The sequence below is a fragment of the Sorex araneus genome, chromosome 4, assembly GCF_027595985.1.
Source record: "Sorex araneus isolate mSorAra2 chromosome 4, mSorAra2.pri, whole genome shotgun sequence".
NCBI classification, from domain to species: Eukaryota; Metazoa; Chordata; class Mammalia; order Eulipotyphla; family Soricidae; genus Sorex; species Sorex araneus.
Window position 1 is genome coordinate 10,987,123 of NC_073305.1, and position 20,771 is coordinate 11,007,893.

Consider the following 20,771-nt stretch of genomic DNA (forward strand, 5'->3'; position numbering starts at 1 on the left):
GACCGCCTCTCCCACCACTAGGACCCTCCCGCCGGTCTGTGCCCGGCTGGCGACGGAGCCTGCGTGCAGGTGCGCACACACGTTGCGTCTCGGGGACGCCTCCCGGGCACCAGACTCGGCAGCAGACCAGCCCCGCAGCTCACTCCGCCTGGGCGCGGGCTTGTGTTCGCGGCAGAAAGCGCAGTCACGCTGCCGCAGTCCTGCGCGCCTGGCACCGATTCCCGGCCCGGAGCTGGCACACACAGTGCCGCCTGCTGTGGCCTCCCACCCAGAGCACAGAGCCTGGACCCCCGCAACCCCCAGCTCACAGCCCAGAATCGGAACCCAGAACTTTCACACGAGAACCGAGAGCCCCCCCCCCCCGGGACCTGGAACCAGCCTGCAGGTCCGGTTCCGAAGGGCAGAACCGGGAGCCAGGAATGTAGCACTGGCACGTGGATGGAGCCCAGGGCCCGGGTCCGGAGCCACAGCACTGGGGCAGGCCCGGAGCCAGCGGGGCCCCCTGACGACGCCTCCCTGCTCCTGTCGCCCTGTCGTCCCCTTTTTGCCCACCGGTATTCGGGAGTCCCGGCACGGCGGAAGTGCCAGGTGGCAGTTGGTGAGCTGTCGCGGCCAGGAGAGCTGTCGCCACCTGGCCACTCGGCCTGAGGGAGCAGGGTCCTGCCACTGTCCTGGGGCCTGCCCCGGGTCGCGAAAGGCGCTTCTCAAACATGGCTTGGAGAGATGCCTCCACGGAACCCGCTCACATCTCTGGGCTCCGCTGTCCTTATTTATGTATATTTTTATTCATTTATTTTTGCTTTTTGGGCGGTGCACAGGGGTTACTCCTGGCTCTACGCTCAGGAATCACTCCTGGCGGTGCTCAGGGGACCCTATGGGATGCTGGGGATCGAACCCGGGTCGGCCCCGTGCAAGGCAAACGTCGTTCCCGCGGTGCTATCGCTCCAGCCCCTGGACTCCGATGTTCCTGCAGGGTGGGCGAGACCCAAGGAGGTTCCCTTTGGCTGCCAGGGGCTCGCGGAGGGCAGGGCTGTCTCTGCACGGAGCGGGTCAGGCCCTGGGAGAGGGGGGAGTGGGGAGGGGTGGGGTGGGGAGGGCACACTTCGCAGAGGGGGCTCCGGTGGCCCCAGGCCTCAGCCCGTCACCCAGTGCTACCCAAGGCTTCTGCTCCCCGACATTTGTCCCCCCCTCCAAGTCCCAGCACTGCTGTGAAGGGCTGTGGGGAAGCAGTTTCGATTCTGCGGCAGGGCAGGGCCGGGCCCGGGCCGGACTGGCCGCCTGGCAGGGTGCGGGCTGCCTTTATGTGTCCGTGGGGCCCGGTGCCAGGGCGCCGGGGAGCTGGGGGGCCTTTGTTCCACACCCAGGTGGGGCTGGCTGGCCCCGGGCCCGACCCTGCCAGGGCGTGCCGGGCCCGGGATCCCCGTCCCCCCTCGTTGCCCTCCCCGCGGGGCCAGCTCTGCTGTCCTCCCAGGCCCTCCAGCCCTCGGTGACCTGCCCCTGGGAACAAGCAGGGACAGGATCTTCCTGGCCTCCCGGGAGGATGGGCAGGCCCGCGGGCAACGCCTGCCTTCGCCCCCACCACGGCGGCCGGCCTCACCTGAGCGAGGCCAGAGGGACACGGGCTGGACCCACAGGCCACGGCAGCTTTTCTAGGCAGACGAACGTGAGGAGCCCAAACCTCACCAGCAGAACACGAGCAAGAGAGGAGGACGGAGAGATGGTCAGTGGGGCGGGCCCGTGCCGCGCACATGGCTGACCTGGGTGTGATCCCCCACCCCACAGGCACCCGCGCTCCACCAGGAGTGAGCCCCGAGCACAGAGCCAGGAATGAGCCCCGAGCACAGAGCCAGGAGTAATCCCCGAGCACAGAGCCAGGAATGAGCCCTGAGCACAGAGCCAGGAGTGATCCCCGAGCACAGAGCCAGGAATGAGCCCTGAGCACTGCTGGGGGTGGCACAAAAACAAAATCAAACAAAAAATGGAGAAGTGGGACAAGTTGGAAAATTAGGGACATTAGTGGAGGGTGAGTGTATGTGTGTCGGGGTGTGTGTGTGTGTGTGTGTGTGTGTTGGGGTGTGTGTAGGAGTATGTGAGTATGTGTGTGTCGGGGTGTGTGTGTAGGGGTGTTTCTTAGTTATGTGTGTAGGGGTGTGTGAATATGTGTGTGGGGGGATGTGTGTTTAAGTTATGTGTGTCGGGGTGTGTGTATAGGGGGCGCATAGGGGAGTGTTTGAGTTAGTGTGGGGGGGTGTGAGTGTGTATGTGAGTATGTTTGTGTACGGTTATGTGCATATATGTTTGTGTAAGGGGTGTGTATGTGTGTGTAGGGCTGTTTTGGAGTTATGTGTGTAGGGGGTGTGTGAATATGTGTGTGGGGGTGTGTGTTTAAGTTATGTGTGTGTTGGAGTATGTGTGTAGGGGTGTGTGAGTATGTGTGTGTAGGGGTGTGTGAGTTGTATGTGTATAGGGGGGTGTATAGGGGAGTGTTTGTGTGTGTAGGGGTGTATGTGGGGTGTGAGTGTGTGTGTGAATATGTGAGTATGTGTGTAGGGGTGTGTGAGTATGTGTGTGTAGGGGTGTGTGAGTATGTGTGTGTAGGGGTGTGTGAGTTGTGTGTGTATAAGGGAGTGTTTGAGTTAGTGTGTGTAGGGGTGCGTGTGAGTATGTATGTGTGTGGGGGGTGTGAGTGTGTGTGTGAATATGTGAGTATGTGTGTAGGGGTGTGTGAGTATGTGTGTGTAGGGGTGTGTGAGTATGTGTGTGTAGGGGTGTGTGAGTTGTGTGTGTATAAGGGAGTGTTTGAGTTAGTGTGTGTAGGGGTGCGTGTGAGTATGTATGTGTGTGGGGGGTGTGAGTGTGTGTGTGAATATGTGAGTATGTGTGTAGGGGTGTGAGTATGTATGTGTGTGTGCGTATGTGTGAATGTGTGTGTGTGTGTGTGCATGTATCCTACTTTCCAGCAGTAAGGGTCTAAGATCACAATCACCCAGTGCTGTGGGTCACTGTGGGGAAGGGCAGAGCAATGGTCAGAGCAAGCCTGGGACAGCCCGTCAGTTACCAGAGTGGCCCCGCAGGTCCCGAACAGGGAATGGGGTGGGGTGGGTGGCGCCAGGACGTTCTGGGGTGGACGGCCTCTTGGAGTAGGAAACCGGCAGCGACAGCCTTCTCCGGCCAGCTCACAACTTCTGTCTGCACTACACAATGCAGCGGTGTTGCTTAAAAAAATAATAATAATAATCAAAGAATGAACTCCACATCATGAATTTTTTAAATTATTATTTGTGGTGTTGGGCCATCCCCGGCAATGCCCTGGGGTTATGCCTGGCTCTGCACTCAGGAACCACGCCTGGCAGTGCTCCGGGGGTGCATCTGGGGTGCTGGGGTTCGAACCCAGGCTGACCACGTGCGAGACCAGCACCTTACTGGCGCCCGCTCCAGCTGGAAGGAGATCCCGCCCCAGTCCCAGTGATTGTCAGTGGGCAGCTTTGTGACCACAGGCTCCTTCTACGTCTCTCCACGCAGGGGTGATGGGTGCTGTTCCCCGGGAACCTCCTTCTGCCTCTACCCCCCGCTCTTGCCTGCACCTTGGGGACACTGAGGCTGAGTCCTGCACCCTCACCCACCTTCTCTCCATGTTCAGCAGTAAGGAAACAGATGTGTGCTCCCGATGTGCACGACCTACCCGTGGGGTCCCCCAGCTTGGTTCCCTCACAGCGTATGGGAAGAGGAATGCTGACCACCCCATCCCCCCCACCCCGGGTTCAGTTCAGTCTTTCTCGAACCAGAACCAGGAAGTGGTTGATCCCAGGACATAAAATGTTTGCAGCCTGGGGGCTGGAGCGATAGCACAGCGGGGAGGGTGTTTGCCTTGCACGCGGCTAACCCGGGTTTGATTCCCAGCATCCCATAGGGTCCCCTGAGCACCGCCAGGAGTAATTCCTGAGTGCAGAGCCAGGAGTAGCCCCTGAGCATCGCCAGGTGTGACCCAAAAAGCAAAAAATAAATAAATAAAAGTTTGCAGCCTGGAGGGCGTGTTGGGTCAGTGGGCCCAGAGGACCCCTGGGCCGGTGCCTTAGACACGAACTCCGAGTCATTCCAAGACCAAGTGTCCATTCCTTTCCCCCCAATTCCTCTGCAAGAAGCCCCGACCCCAGGGTCTCCAGGAATTGTTATGTATAGCACTAAGCTACTGGCTCTGACCGGAATGCTCAGTCCGAGGCCAGGAGGGGAAGACAGACCTGAGGAGGAGAAATCAGGGGCTCCCACAGACTCACAGGTAGGGAGCCCCCCCACACCAAGGACCGTTGCCAGGAGAGTGAGTGGGAGTCAAAATGCGAACCCCCAAGAAGGAAGCTGAAAGGAGCCCGAGTGCCCCTGGGGATATGATGGCCCCAAACCATAAAAAAAAATGACCAAACCACTGTAGGCAACGGGGAGTGAGTGTGCAGCGGGGAACTGGGCCTCCAACAGACTTCAAAAGAGAGGCTGAGGGGCCGGAGAGGCCCTGCAGGGCTGACAGTACTGGCCTGCCTCGCACACACTCGGCCCTGAGCACAGAGCCAGGAGCAAGCCTTGAGTGCCCAACCCGCCGACCCTCCCCTCGAATCATTCTCAAATTGGCAAAAACTATTTGCCAATACACCAAAAAAAAAAAAAAAACGGCAAAATACAAAAATGCAGCAGTACCCCTCCCCCACCCCCCAATTTAGGGCGCATGGCTGGGTCCTTCCCAGCAGAAAGGCATATTGAGGTGCTACTCTGTCCCTGGGGTCCCCTCCCCCTCGGTGGCTCGGACACACCGATTCACAAGACCGCATCTTGGTCACCCCCCAGCTCTGTCCACTGTGCGGGAGCAGAGGGGCCAGGCGCCGCTGGGGAGAATGATAATCCAGAAGATTCCACACGTGCTCTGGCGGATTCCAGCCACTCCTTCTCCGCCACAGGTCATTGGGACTGGCGGGGCAGAGAAAGGTTCTCTCAAAGGGAGAAAAAAAAAAAAACAAAAAACCAACAAAAAGGAAAAACCACACCAGTGCAGGGAGAAAAATGCCCAAAGTGTCTGTTTTCTAAATATTTGTGGAGAGAGAATAATCTGGGCTGCGCCCCCTTCACCAACCAGCCTTGAGCAGAGCACGGCGGAGACAGAACACTTTCCACTTTAGAAACTTTTCCCCTGGTCTTTGCCCTGCGAGGATTATGTGCTGGTGCGTTTGTAAGTTAGAAAGGAATCATTAACAAAAAACCGGTTTTCTTTGCCTGGCCCTGGTTCCTAAGGGGTCTCTCCCTCGGGGGATGTTTTCCATTTTGGAGCAGCTTAGAGGACTCCTCACCGGGCCTCAAAGCCCCAGGCAGTGAGGTCCCGGGAAGCCTTATCTGGAGGCTCCTTTGCTCCAAGGAACCTGCAGGCTCTCCAATAAAAACCCAAAAAACTGGCAGGAGACCTGTTTGTCCTCAGGGTGAGAGGGCCCCAGCCAGGGGGGCCCCACCCACTCCACGCCTTCCTCATCTCCCAGAAGCCCAGGGTGCTGGGGTCTTGGTGCTCCTGCAGCCCCAGCAAGGACACTCTCACGGCTCTGGGCTCCTGACAGTTTAGAATCAGCAGCCCCCCATATCGGCAGGAGGGTCCCCGCAGAGCAGGCCTGGGCATGTGGGGAAACTGAGGGAAGGGGGCAGTCTTGCCCCCTGGGAGGGGGTCGGCTAGAACGGTTCTCACTGGGGGGCTGCCCAGCTGCCTCTTCCCTCCGCCCCCACTCGGACTGCTCCCCCGGGCACCCTGGGAAAGTGCTGCCGGCCACCCCCAGAGGGTGGGCTGCGTTGGGGCAGCTGGGATTGTGGGTGCACATCAGCCCTGCATCCCCACCCAGTGCCTGGACCCTTCTCTGGACATCTCTAGGCTGTTTCTGCCCCGGCCGGCTGGCACCCTGGCTTACACTCTGCCACTCTCCCCTGGAGGGACTGTCCTTAACCTTTGAATGAAAACAGTGACAGACCAGAGAGAAGAAAGAAAGAAAGAAAGAAAGAAAGAAAGAAAGAAAGAAAGAAAGAAAGAAAGAAAGAAAGAAAGAAAGAAAGAAAGAAAGAAAGAAAGAAAGAAAGAAAGAAAGAAAGAAAGAGAGAAAGGGAGAAAGAGAGAAAGAGAAAAAGAGAGAAAAAGAAAGAGAGAGAAAGAAGGAAGGAAGAAGGGAAGGAAGGAAGAGAAAGAAAGAGAGAGAAAGAAAGAAAGAAAGAAAGAAAGAAAGAAAGAAAGAAAGAAAGAAAGAAAGAAAGAAAGAAAGAAAGAAAGAAAGAAAAAGAAAGGAAGGAAGGAAGAAAGGAAGAAAGAAAAGAAAGGAAGAAAGAAAGAAGGAAGGAAGAAAGAAAAGAAAGGAAGAAAGAAAGAAGGAAGGAAGGAAGGAAAGAGAGGAAGAAAGAGAGAAAGAAAGGAAGGAAGGAAGAAAGAAAGAAAGAAAGAAAGAAAGAAAGAAAGAAAGAAAGAAAGAAAGAAAGAAAGAAAGAAAGAAGGAAAGAAAGAAAGGAAAGAAGGAAGGAAGGAAGGGAAGGAAGAAGCGAAGGAAGGAAGGAAGGAAGGAAGGGAAGGAAGAAGGGAAGGAAGAAGGGAAGGAAGGAAGAAAGGAAAGAAAGAAAGAAGAAAGAAAGAAAGAAAGAAAGAAAGAAAGAAAGAAAGAAAGAAAGAAAGAAAGAAAGAAAGAAAGAAAGAAAGAAAGAAAGAAAGAAAGAAAGAAAGAGCAGGCCACTAAGATCACCAACCCCCTGGCCCCTCCTCGAGGCCCACCTGAGGGTCTGCTGCCCACCACGAGTCCCTGACGTCGGAGCAGCTCAGACCCGCACGCTCGCCCCGTCTCATTACTGACTGGTTTCTTTGCCGAGTTCAAGGGGCTCGAGGGACCTGCCAGGGATGCCGAGGATCGAACCCAGGTCGGCCAGGTGCAAGGCCGGCGCCCTCCCCGCTCTGCTATGGCTCCCGCCGCTGGTTCCCGTGGCTTCACTGAGGCCCCCCTCAGCGCCCCAGGGCTGGCTCCCCTCAGGTGCTCGGCCTGGGGTGTCTGACCGGTGAGCTGTCCCCTTGGTCCCCCAGACCCTCCCCGGGGCTGCAGCTCTGGGGCCTGGGCACCCGGTTACTGCAGAGCCGGCAGGAGACTCGGAGCCTGGAACCAGACAGTGGGTGGAGCCTGAGCCCTCGCGAGTCCCGTGGCTGTGCCCTGACCTCCCAGTGCCTTCCCCAATGCTCCCGGCTCTGCCAGCCGCTGGCCCCCACCCTCCCGGGCCCGAACTCCCCCAGACAGGAGAACAGAGGCGACGGGGTCAGCCCGACAGGTGGGTGCCTCCAACCCGTTCCTCCGCCCTCACCCCGAGACCTGCTCAGCTTTGCTGCTTTATTACCTGTGTCTGAGTCTGAGCCCCGGAGAGAGCTGTGTTACTCGGCCTGTTGTCGCACGATGCCACGGTCGTTCTCCTAAACACAGGAAGGGTTGGTTTTGTTTTGGCTATGCCAAGGTTTAATCCTGGCTCTGCACTCAGGGATCACTCCGGGTGGTCTTCGAGGGACTCTTTGAGGTGTCAGGGATCAAACCTGCATTGGCTGTGTGCAAAGCAGTTCCCTCGATCTGCTGTACTCCAAACATAGGAAATTTGGACTCATTCCTTTGTCTCTGCTGTAGACTATTTCACAGTGCTCACATAGCACCCACTCTTTGCCCTCTGTCCCATTTCCAACTATAAACAGGGCAGCAACGGACATTCTTGTTACTCAGCCTAGAAGCCGAATAAGTGAATGAAGGAACTCCGGGCTCTCCCATCTACAAGGAATTTTCCTAACAGGTTGTTTTCGAGTTCATGCCAGCAGCAGGGGTGGGATTCCCATGGCTCCGCTGCCTCGCCTGTGCTGGGTGATGTCAGACGTTTACAGTTTTACCAGTTTGCTGGGTATGGCCTGGGGGATGTCATTGCTGTGGACAGATCTTTCTAGAATGTGCAACAGATCACATTTCTCCTGGTTCGCTTTTTCCCTAGGGCCTTCCAGTTCAGGACAGAGCCCAAGGTCTGGGCATCGAGCCTTCCCTAGCCCCGACACCCACCCCCTCACTCCCCCTCAAACTCAGACACGGGTTGGTGACACCCCCCATTCGAGCCCTGAGTTGGCTTTCTTCTTTTTATTTTACTTTTTGCTTTTTGGGTCACTCCTGGCGATGCACAGGGGTCACTCCTGGCTCTGCACTCAGGAATCACTCCTGGCGGTGCTCAGGGGGACCCTATGGGATGCCGAAGATTGAACCCAGGTTGGCCGCGTGCAAGGCAAACGCTCTCCCCGCTGTGCTATCACTCGGGCCCCTGGCTTTCTCCTTTTTAAGCCTTGCACTTCATTGAAAAAAGTGGCAGATCTCCTGCTCTTTTTGGTCTTATTTTGGGGCCACACCTGGTGGTGTGCTCAGGGCTACTTCCAGCTGGGCACGCCAGGCTTCCTGCTCAAGCACGTGTGCCAACCACTGAGCTCTCCCTCCAGCCCCAGCCTCTGAGTTTTTCTTTTCTTTTTCTTTTTTTTGCTTTTTGGGTCACACCCAGCGATGCACAGGGGTTACTCCTGGCTCTGCACTCAGGAATTACTCCTGGCAGTGCTTGGGGGACCATATGGGATGCCGGGGATCGAACCTGGGTCCGCCGCGTGCAAGGCAAATGCCCTACCCGCTGTGCTATCGCTCCGGCCCCCCCGCCTCTGCGTTTTAAGGAATTGGATTAAAAGGGTTGGAAAGAAGGTGCAGCAAGTAAGCTACTGGCCTGGTATGCAGCCGGTCTGGGTTCGAAACCTGGTGCCACATATGGTCCCCTAGGGCTGAGTCCCAAGTGCGGAGCCAGGAGCGAGCCCTGAGCACAGCCAGCTGTGGTCCCCGAACCAACCAGCCTATGAGGACCGGAGTCCCCTTTGGAACGCCCAAGGGTGACACTCGTTCTCGTGCGTAGCCGATGATCGGCTTCAGGGCTTCAGCTGGGGGCTTGGCGCGGCTGCCCTCGAGCCAGGCTGTGCTCTGGCGTGGACGCTGACCCGTGCAGGGGAGCAGGGGAGCACCACCCCTCCTCGCTCACGGCCGAGGAAAGGCCTCTCAGCGTTGCCAAGGGCGCCCTGGGAGGGAGCACTGTCCCGGGTGAGGAGTGGGTGGGAGGCTGATTCTTCACACCCCAGGCCAGGTGGCTGGGAAATTGGGCCCAGCCGCAAGCCAACTGCCGCTCCCCGCCCTAGGGGTCATTTGTCGTTGGGGGGGGGTGACAGTCCATCTCGGCTCTGTTGCCACCCCTCCCAGGCCAGCACAGGAAGATTTGGGGGCGTGAGGGGTGACTCGCATTGATGTCGCCTCAGACCCTCTCAAGTGAACCCAGCAAAACCCAGCTGCAAGCTGGACTCCGGGAGAGCAGAGCTGGTGAGGAGACGGTCCTTTTTTTTTTCCCCCCATATTTATTATTTATTTATTTAAATTTTTGTTTTTGTTTTTGTTTTTGGGTCACACCTGGCGATGCACAGGGGTTACTCCTGGCTCTTCACTCAGGAATTACCCCTGGCGGTGCTCAGGGGACCATATGGGATGCTGGGAATCGAACCCGGGTCGGCTGTGTGCAAGGCAAACGCCCTACCCGCTGTGCTATCGCTCCAGCCCCCATTCAAAAAATTTTAAATTTTATTGAATCACCGTGAGATAGTTACAAGCTTTCCTGTTTGGGTTACAGTCACACAATGATCGAACACCCATCCCTCCACCAGTGCACATTCCCCACCACCAATATCCCCGGTATACCCCCTCTTTCCCACCCTCCCCCTGCCTCTATGGCAGACAATATTCCCCATACTCTCTCTCTACTTTTGGGCATTATGGCTTGCAGCACAGACACTGAGAGGTCATCATGTTTGCTCCATTATCTACTTACGGCATCTCCCATCCCAACTGGTTCCTCCAGCCATCATTTTCTTAGTGATCCCTTCTCTATTCCATCTGCCTTCTCCCCTTCACTCGTGAAGCAGGCTTCCAGCTATGGGGCAATCCCCCTGGCCCTTGTGTCTACTGTCCTTGGGTGTCAGCCTCATGTGATGTTACTTCATACTCCACAAATGAGTGCAGTCCCTCTATGTCTGTCCCTCTCTTTCTGACTCATTTCACTTAGCATGAGACTCGAGGAGACAGTCCTTGATGGGAGCCAAAGCGCCCGGCTGGGGATGGAAGTGGTCCCTCTGCAGGTATTGCGTCCTGACATTAGGCACGGCAGGGCGGAGTGGCCTCACGTGGGCCTTCTTTGTGTGACTGTGTTCCCATGTGTGGAGTATGCCTGCATGCATAGGACACGGATGCCCGGTGGCACCGCCACGATACTCTCTCTCTAAGAGTGTCATACTCATCTCTCTAGGTCCTCTTTATCCTTTACTTCTCTCCACGGCCTCTGCTGTGCCACCCGACATTACGTTAAATGGTCATTTGTGGTCAGTTTCTTGTAAACCCCCAACTAGGTGGGAGGTCCACGAAGCCAAGGTTCTGCCTGGTGCTCTGAAAAGCAAAATAAATCTTCAGCACCTTGAACAGTGCCTGGCACACAGCACAGGTATGGATAGTGGTAGAAGGGGCTCAAGGAACAGCATGGCAGGGGCTGAGGGGCTGGAGGAGCACGTGGGTGGGTGAGAGTTTGGGTCAGGGAGGGAGAGGAGGGATGGACGGATGGATGGATGGATGGACGGATGGACAGATGGATGGATGGATGGATGGATGGATGGATGGATGGATGAATGGATGGATGGGTGGGTGGGTGGATGAGTGGATGGATGGGTGGATGGATGGATGGATGGATGGATGGATGGATGGATGGATGGATGGGTGGATGGATGGATGGATGGATGGATGGGTGAATATGTGGGTGAGGATGGATGGATGGGTGTGTATGCCAGCAATGGTGTGGACGGGGGTGTGGGTGGGTGGGTGGGTGGGTGGGTGGGTAGGTGGGTGTACGGTGGGTGAGTGGGATATGTAGGTGGGTGAATAGGTCAGTGCCTGCCAGTGTAAGTGTTTTAACTTGCACACAGGTCTGTACCTTGGACCATGCTTCAGACGCTTCTTTAGCCTGTACTCTTTCTAGAAAGACCCAGAAACTTCCCTACTTTAGAAGCTGCTCTGGGCTGGAGTCCAGGAGGCTTCGGCCCACCTGCTGGGCCGGGAGCAGGCCAGAGTCACGCCAGTAGGGGGGCTGGGGACAAGGGCGCCAAGGTCAGGAGGGAGGGTGGAGAGCGGGCAGGCTGGGCAGGTGCAGGGCACGGACCCCACCTGGGCAGAGCGCGGAGCCCTGCCGGGGGGTCAGGTCAGGGGACCAGTCCAGGGACACGTGGGCACCCATCAGCACCGCCTTGCCAGGGTTGGACAGGAAGATCCAGGGAGGAGAAAGCAGGTCTGGGCGGGCGTGTGTTGGCACCTGACCTGGGCTCGTTCTGTGACCTCTAGAGAAAAAAAGCCGCGCCAGCCTCCACCCACCTCCCTCTCGGCCTTGCTGGGTCTCCACCGGCCCTTCCTGTCCAGCCCCCACCGGCCCGTCCATGGGTGTCCATGTGCCTTCCGTGCACGTGTCCTGCCCATCTGCCCGTCCTGCCATCCCACCCACCCCCAACTCCTTCTCCGTGCCCAGAGAGGCAGCTCGCTCTGCTCGGAGCCTGTGACTAGCCCCCCTCACAGATGGGGAAATTGAGGCACAGGTCGGGGAAGTGCCTTCCCCAACAACACATGGCTTGCACCCAGCCGGGCCGAACTCCGGGACGGACCGAGCTCACGGCCTCTCAGGACGTCTGTCGGCCTGTCCACCTGGCCTCCCGTCCCACCTCACCTGTCACAGCCGCACAGGGGCCCATCCATCCCCTGCTGTCCCTCATCCATCCTGAAGGTAATGCAGTTAGAGCAGCGGGGCCCCCGAGGGCAGAGGAGGCCCGAGCTGCCCATCTGGCCGGGCTGGGGCGGCCGCTGGGGGTGGGGTGGGTGTCCCAGGCCGGGCAGGGCTGCGTGGGGGCTGGAGGGAATTAGCTGGAGTGACTGCAGGATCATCTAATTAGGAACGCTAGTGATAAGCAGATAGCATCGGGGGTGATTAGAATCCTTTTAAAAAGCCACTCCATTAATTACGGAGACAGAGCGGGGCCTCTGGCGGCCCAGAATACCAATTGGCTGCCTAATCGGCCTCCATCAGCCCGCCCTGCTCGCGGGCTCCTGGAACGCTGTGTGACCTTGGCTCTGCCCTGCCCTCTCTGGTCCTCCCCAAGCAGGGCCCGGTTGGGCTCTGCTGCGGTCACCTGGTGGCCCGAGTGCCTTGTTCTCTCTCTCGGCTGGTCATGGCTCAGGGGCACAGGGTCGGAGGTGTGGGGAGCCCCCCACGGTGGAGGCGGGGGGACTCCCGTGAAGGTCTCCACCCGCTCAACTGTCTCTCCTGGAAGCCCCTGGACCCCGCTCTGCCACCCGCCTCCCAGGCGCCTCCAGGCTCCTCTTTCTGCCTGGCCGGTGGCCAAGGAGGGGACATCCCTGGGGCAGGCGGCCACAAGGCTCCACCCCTGCCTCCTGGGCCCCCCCCCCGTGGCCCAGCAGGCTGGGGGGGCCACAGTCCCTCCCCCAGCCGTGAGCCACGGGGCCCCTGTCCCGGGACCTGCTGGCCGCTTGGCTTCCTGGGAGGGCTGGGGGCGGTCCACAGCTCTGCCCCGTCCAGCCGCACCCCCAGGAGCTGGGACAGGGCCTGTGGACACAGCAGTGGCCGCCACAGTCTCCCCGGGGTGCCGGAGTCCTGCGCCAGGCGAGACCTCAGCCCCTCCTCCCTCTGGGCCGCCTCCCGTGTGCGGGACCCAGGCCGGCACCCACCCCCCCTCCCTCCAGCAGCGTCCCCAGGGACCCGGCCTCCCCCGCCACCTTGGCCCTCTCCACCCACCGCCGCAGCCCTTCTCGGCCAGGACCCCCCCCTCGGGCACCGCCGACACCCCTCGGCCTCAGCGTGCCCCGCCCGGCCAGCTTCCCGCTCCCGCCGTCGCGCCCCACCACGGCCGCCATCAGACCCGGCCCCGCGCCTGCAGGCACGGCCCTCACCAGCCCCCACTGCCGGGACTGCACCGCCGCCAAGGCCAGCACCGCCGTCTGCAGCGCCGCCGCGTCTGTCTCAGCCAGACCCGCCACTACCCCGTCCCCCTCACAGCCCACCCCAGCACCGCACAGCCCCCGGGGCAGCAGCCTGCACCGCCACCATCGTCACGCCCACTCCATGCCGCCTTCGCCACTGCCTCACCAGCTCAGCACCTCCCCCACCTCCGTCACCTCCATCACCATAGCCACCCTCCACTATCACCTTCATCGCCTCCATCACTGTCTCCATCACCTCCACCAGCTCCATCACCATCTCCATCACCTCCACCATCTCCATCACCATCTCCATCACCTCCACCATCACCTCCATCTCCATCACCATCTCCATCACCTCCACCATCACCTCCACCATCTCCATCACCATCTCCATCACCTCCACCAGCTCCACCACAATCACCATCACCTCCACCAGCTCCACCACAATCACCATCACCTCCACCATCTCCATCACCATCTCCATCACCTCCACCAGCTCCATCACCATCTCTATCATCTCCTCCATCTCCATCACCATCTCCATCACCTCCACCAGCTCCATCACCATCTCCATCACCATTTCTATTACCTCCACCATCTCCATCACCATCTCTATTACCTCCACCATCTCATCACCATCTCCATCACCTCCCCCACCTCCCCCACCTCCATCACCATATTCACCCTCCACCACCACCTTTATTGCCTCCATCACCATCTCCATCACCTCCACCATCACCTCCAGCATCCTCCACCACTATCTGTACCACCACCTGTCACCCCTCCCCCTCCATCACTACCTTTATCACCTCCATCACATCTTCATCACCTCCACCATCTCTGTCACCATCTGTACCACCTCCATCACCACCTCCACCCTGCACCTTCCTCACCATCTCCCCCCCCACCTCCGTCCCCACCACCGTCCCCTCCAACGCCTGCCCTGACCCCCCTTCCGTCTGTCCGCTCACCACTGCCTTCACCTAAGCTGCAGCCGCCAGGGCCACGCGTCCACGCCGCAGGGTGAAGAGACCGGGTGGTTCCCCTCACCCCTGGACGAGCCACGGGGGGAAGCCCAGGTCAGCCACGGGGACTGTGTGGCCTCGGAGGGCTGGAACCTGCCGGAACCTCAGAGTGTTCCAGAGTTTCCCGAGGACACCAGCCCCAAAGCAGGAGACGGACAGTGGCCCGGACGCGGCCACCTGCCGCGCTCTCCCGCTGCTCTCTGGACACACGCCGCACTCCTGGCCGGACCCACCAAAGCAAAGACAGTCTGACAACCTCCGCAGACCGCAGGGGCCACAGGTGGCAGGAGCCTGGGCAGCCCCCTGCCCTCCCCCCCCCCCCGCCCCTCACTGACATCCTCCACGGCCCCCGGAGAAACTCCTGCCACTCCTCAGGCTGGAGTGACGGTGCCGTGGGCCGGGGGCTTGCCTGGCTGACTCAGGTTTGGTCCCAGCACTGCAGGGGTTGTCCCGGGCCCACCAGGAGTGATTCCTGAGCACAGAGCCAGGAGTCCGTCCCGCGCAACTCCAGGGGTGGCCCCAGACAGAGCAAAAGGAATCCTGTCACTTTCCACTAAGTGACAGACCCCGTCGCCTGAGCCGCTCGGCCCCTCAGGCCCCCAGCACTGCTGTTGCCAGGCGCCCCGTGGCCCCCGCCCGGCCGGCATGGCCCTCCCGCTACCGGGACCAATATTGTGCGCCCGGAAGTAGCCCTGAAGCAATCAACGCTTCCTGGAGGCGGCCGTTCCCGGCCCACCCTGGCCCTGGCCACACGCCCCGGGAGCGGAGAACGCCACATTCCAACAGGGGCTTGCGAAGGCCCCGCCCCTGCCCCGTGGTCCTCGTCCTTGCAGGGCCCCTGGCACGAGGCCGGTGTGCCCAACAGAGCTGCCCTCGGCCGCAGGTCAGAACAGGGCCAGGTGGGCAGGGACCCTGCGCTGGCCAGGACAACCACTGCCGCCCGCCCGGGAGGAAACATCGCCCAGCTCGGCCCAGCCCCCCTCACCGGCCGCCAGCGCCACTGTGGGGCCCTGCCCCTCACGCCCACGCCAGGCTCCACAGCCACCGCCACGGCCCCTCCCGCCTTCCCCTCACGGCGCTCCCACGACCCTCCCCCTCCGTCCCCCCATCCTCACATCCCCTCCGTCCCCTCCGTCCCCCCATCTCTCCATCCCCCCGTACCTCCATCACCTTCGTCACCATCACCTTCACCACCTCCATCACCATCACCTCCACCACCTCTGTCACCATCACCTCCCCCACCTCCATCACCATCACCTCCCCCACCTCCGTCACCATCACCTCCATCATCTCTGTCATCATCACCTCCACCACCTCCATCACCATCACCTCCACCACCTCCGTCACCATCACGTCATCACCTCCGTCACCATCACCTCATCACCTCCGTCACCATCACCTCCATCACCTCCGTCACCATCACCTCATCACCTCCGTCACCATCACCTCCATCACCTCCGTCACCATCACCTCATCACCTCCATCACCATCACCTCCATCACCTTCGTCACCATCACCTCATCACCTCCGTCATCATCTCCTCTGTCACCATCCCCTCATCACCTCCGTCACCATCACCTCCACCACATCCGTCACCATCACCTCATCACCTCCGTCACCATCACCTCCATCACTTTCGTCACCATCACCTCATCACCTCTGTCATTATCACCTCCACCACCTCTGTCACCATAACCTCATCACCTCCATCACCATCACCTCTGTCACCATCACCTCCGTCACCTCCGTCACCATTGCTTCCATCACCTCCATCACCATCCTCTCATCACCTCTGTCACCATCACCTCCACCACATCCGTCACCATCACCTCATCACCTCCGTCACCATCACCTCCATCACCTTCTTCATCATCCCCTCATCACCTCCATCACCATTACCTCCACCACATCCGTCACCATCACCTCATCATCTTCGTCACCATCACCTCCACCACCTCCGTCACCATCACCTCATCACCTCCGTCACCATCACCTCCATCACTTTCGTCACCATCACCTCATCACCTCTGTCATTATCACCTCCACCACCTCTGTCACCATCACCTCATCACCTCCATCACCATCACCTCCATCACCTCCGTCACCTCCGTCACCATTGCTTCCATCACCTCCGTCACCATCCCCTCATCACCTCCATCACCATCACCTCCACCACTTTCGTCACCATCACCTCCTCCACTTCCATCCTCCCATCACCTCCTCCACCTCCATCATCACTGTCACTACCTCCAAACACCTCCGCCCTTCACTATCTCTGTTCCTCTCTCCATCACCTCCATGACCACCTTCACCCCTACCGCCTTCACCCCCGCATCACCACTCCATCTCCATCCCCCCACCCACCTCCATGCTTTGCCGTAAATCTCCCCTGCCTGGCCATCTCCGTCACCTCCACTTGCACCCCCAGCTCCACGTCCACCCCCTCCGCCGCCCCCAACGCCTCTGTCCCCTGCAGCCTCACCGCCCTCACTCCAGCCCTGCAGGCGTGTGCCACCAGCAGCCTCTCTGGCCAAGCCTGCTCCCAGCTCCCCTCACCTCCTCTTCATGTGCGCCCCTCCCTCTGGCCTCGTCCGCGGCCACCAGTCAGCAGGGGCCCTGCTGACCCCCGCCACCAGGGAGCTGGCGGGGACCACTGGCCCGCCAGCCCCAGGCCCAGTGAGCCTGATCGGCAGACTCGCCCGTGAGGGGTCCTGGCACTTTGTCCACCACCAGGGGACACGTGGGAGCTGGGGATGGCGGGGGGCAGAGGCAGGGGCGGGGGTGGGGGTCCGAGGCTGGCTTTGGTGTCTTGGATGGCGCTCTGAGCCCTGGTTCCTCTGCGCCTTTGGGCCCGGGGAGACCAGGGCCCCTGAAACTTGCTCCACTCCTGACCTCTTTCGCTCAAGAAACTTTGATGCAGCCCCAGGCGTAGAGTGCTCCCTAATAGGCACACATCAAACACAGACGGGTAGAGAATCCTAAGGACATTTACTTGGGGGCAGATTTTGCTTAAAAAAAAATTTTTTAGGGGCCGGAGCGATAGCACAGCGGGTAGGGCGTTTGCCTTGCATGCGGCCGACCCAGGTTTGATTCCCCAGCATTCTGTACGGTCCCCCAAGCACCGCCAGGAGTAATTCCTGAGTGCAGAACCAGGAGTAACCCCTGGGCAACGCCGGGTCTGACCCAAAAAGAAAAAAAAAATTTTTTTAGGGGGCAGTTTTATAATGTTCCATGACCCCATAGGGGGCTGGCGAGCCATGTGCCAACATGTTGCTTGGGCCACACCTGGAAGACAAGTCCGTGACAACTGAGGTAGGGGGAGGAGAGAGGAAGAGGAGGAGGAGGAGGAAGAGGAGGAAGAGGAGGGAGGAAGAGGAATGGCTGGCAGGTGGTTCCCGACTTCCGCTCCTACCTGGAGGGGAACAGGTGGAGGTGGGAACCGATGCCGGCCAGGGTCCTCGATTGCGGATCCCGACGGCCAATGGGGGAAGGTTCCGGGAGCTTCTGCTCTCTCGCTCACCTGCTGCTGCTCCGGCTGCCAGGACGGGGCCCCGGAAGTGGGGGTTGACCCTCAGGTCACCCCCCGGGTTCTGGAGGCTGCAGAATCCGAGCTGTGGCGGCACCTCCGGGGCAAAGTGGCTTGCCTTGCGCGTGGGCGACCCGGTTCAATTCCGGGCACCACGTTGGGTCCCCCCAGGGCCGCTGGGACTAGCCCCCGAGCACTGCCGGGTTTGGCCCAGCAGACCCAAACAAAGTGAAACAAATGAGGTGTCTGTCCCCTGTGGACACCAGGGACCTCCCACCCCACTTTCAGCCTCTGGACCCACAGTGCGGCTTCTGCTGTGGCCTCGGGTCGTGTACCTGACCCCCCCCCCAGCCCCAGCTGTCCCCCCTCCCCTGGGATCCCGGTGGAACAAGCTCATCCAGAGACCCTCCACTCAGTGAGAGCTCCGAGCCCCCTGGTCCCAGGGACGAGGCCGGAGCTTTTGGGGTGAGCCCCGGTGCCCCCGATCCTGTGAGTCCACACGAAGGGTCGTTGCCCACTTTCCTCACTAGGCGGGGGGGTGGGGGCGGGACGTCCATCCTCTGACCACCACAGACCCACTCTCCCGGCTCTGCCCGCCCAAACCTCCACCTTGAGCCTCCTGTACCCTGCAAACATCCCGCCAGGCCCCTGCAGAGCCCGGCCCCGTCCTGGGAGGGGCTGATGGGCCCCAGGAAACAGTCACCCGGGCCCTGCCCTGCCCGGGGCCCACCTCGGGGACCTTCACTCATTCACGGGCCCAGGAGCTCCTAGAGTCACCCCACAGGGTCCCCCTGAAGGGCCCTCTGCCCCCTCCCCCTCCCTCCTCGCCCCTTCCTCTCCCTCTCTCCCCTCTCCTCCCTCTCGTCTTCGAGCCCCTTGTCTCCCAGAGACCACCCCCACCACCCTGCTCAGCGTTCTGGGCCCACCCTGGCAGCGACGGCCTTGGGCCAGGCCAAGGTGCCGGGCTCAGCTTCCCCGCTCGGCCCAGAGGCTGGGGGGGCGTGGGGGGTGAAGGTGCCCCGCCCGGGGGCTGAGGTCACAAAGGCTCCAGGGCGCAGCTGGGCGGGGGGCCCTGGCCTGGCCTGGCCCCTGGCCGCAGTGTCCCTCCCCTCCCCCCGCCCCTCAGTGGAGGCGCCCCTGTCCCTGGCCAGGGGTGCTATGAAAGGGTGACCCCGGAAGAGCAGCACCCCCTGGAGCTTCCAGCCCGGCCCCCGCGGCAGAGGGAGCCGGTCACCACCCCGCTGCCTCGCGCCCCCCCAGCCCCGCCCCCCCACTGGCCCCAGCTCCCGCCCCAGCCCCCGCCCGCCGCCCGCAGCATGGGGAGCTACTACGAGGTGCTGGGCGTGCAGGCGGGCGCCTCCCAGGAGGACATCAAGAAGGCCTACCGCAAGCTGGCCCTGCGCTGGCACCCGGACAAGAACCCCGGCAACAAGGAGGAGGCGGAGAAGCGGTTCAAGCAGGTGTCGGAGGCCTACGAGGTCCTGTCTGACGCCAAGAAGCGCTCCCTGTACGACCGGGCGGGCTGCGGGGGCTGGCGGGCGGGCGGCGGGGCCAGCCCCCCCTACGGCAGCCCCTTCGACACGGGCTACACCTTCCGCAACCCCGAGGACATCTTCCGCGAGTTCTTCGGGGGCCTGGACCCCTTCTCCTTCGACTTCTGGGACAACCCGTTCAGCAGCGACCGGCCCAGCCGGGGCCACGGCCTGAGGAACGCCTTCTCGGCCGGCTTCGGCGAGTTCCCCGCCTTCCTGGAGGCCTTCTCCTCCTTCGACAACCTGGGCCGCGGGGGCACCGCCAGCCGCGCCACCTACTCCTCCACCTCCTTCGGGGGCGCGGGCGCCGGCGGCTCCGGGTTCAAGTCGGTGATGTCGTCCACCGAGGTGGTCAACGGGCACAAGGTCACCACCAAGCGCATCGTGGAGAACGGGCAGGAGCGCGTGGAGGTGGAGGAGGACGGGCAGCTCAAGTCCGTCACCATCAACGGCAAAGAGCAGCTGAAGCGCGTGGACGACAAGTGAGGGCCGCCCGCCCGGCCGCGCCCCCGGCCGCCGCCAGCGCCGGGCACCAGGGGCTGATGCTTAATAAACGGGCCCAGTGAGTTCCGAGCGTCCTCGGTCCCCCGGTCCCCGTCGGGCGCCTGGCGGCCCCCGCCCCCCCGCTCCTGCTGCTGGCCTGTCGCCGCCCAGGTGGCCACCAGCCGCAGTGGCCTCCAGCGTTGCCCTGGGCCCCTGTACCCACCACCCAGGCCTTAACGTTGGCACAGGCTGGTGGTCCTCACGAGGGTCCCGGTGCCCCTCTTGCACCCCCGAGGGCTTGGGCCTGGCCAGTGTTTTGTTTTTTGCTTTTTGGGTCACACCCGGCGATGCTCAGGGGTTACTCCTGGGTCTGCACTAAAAAATTAGTCCTGGCAGTGCTCGGGAGACCATATGGGATGATGGGAATCGAACCCGGGTCGGCCACGTGCAAGGCAAACGCCCTACCCGCTGTGCTATCATCACTCCAGCCCCATGGGCTCGGCCGGTTTTATTCTAGTTTGGTTGGTTGGTTTTTGTGGGTGTTTTATTTTTATTTTTTTGCTTTTTGGGTCACACCCGGCGATGCTCAGGGGTTACTCCTGGCTCTGCACTCAGGAATCACTCCTGACGGTGCTCAGGGGACCCCATGGGATGCTGGGAATCGAACCCAGGTCGGCCACGTGCAAGGCAAAGGCCCTCCCCGCTGTGCTGTCACTCCGGCCCCTGTTTGTTTGGTTTTTGATTTGGGGCCACACCTAGAGGTGCTCAGGGCTTGCTCCTGGCTCTGCACTCAGAAATTACTCCCGGCAGTGCTCGGGATCGAACCCTGTGCGGGCGCCCGCAAGGCAAACGCCCTCCCTGTTGCTGGGCTCCCGGTGGGCTCCCGGTGCTCGGCCAGTTTTCCCGGGTTCCCCCCTCGGCTCTAAGAGACCGCAGCCGCTGCCTCTCACCTGGCCCCTGACCCCTGACCTGCTCCCACCCCCAGGACCTTCCTCTGAGCTCCAGTCCCAGGGGCCTCCCCTCTACCCCACCTGGAGTCGGGGGTCCAGCAGCATGCGGGGGCCTGGGCCCCCCGAGCACCTGCTCATCTTCTGCT

The 20,771-nt window shown here is 60.8% G+C and overlaps 1 protein-coding gene across 1 annotated transcript; it reads left to right on the forward strand.

Annotated features, from left to right (window-relative positions):
* The first annotated feature begins 18,976 nt into the window (after nt 1-18,976).
* DNAJB8 (DnaJ heat shock protein family (Hsp40) member B8) lies at nt 18,977-19,678 on the forward strand. Its single transcript, XM_004603788.2, has one exon. It carries the CDS (start codon nt 18,977-18,979, stop codon nt 19,676-19,678), a length of 702 nt encoding a protein of 233 aa, XP_004603845.1.
* Nucleotides 19,679-20,771: the final 1,093 nt, after the last annotated feature.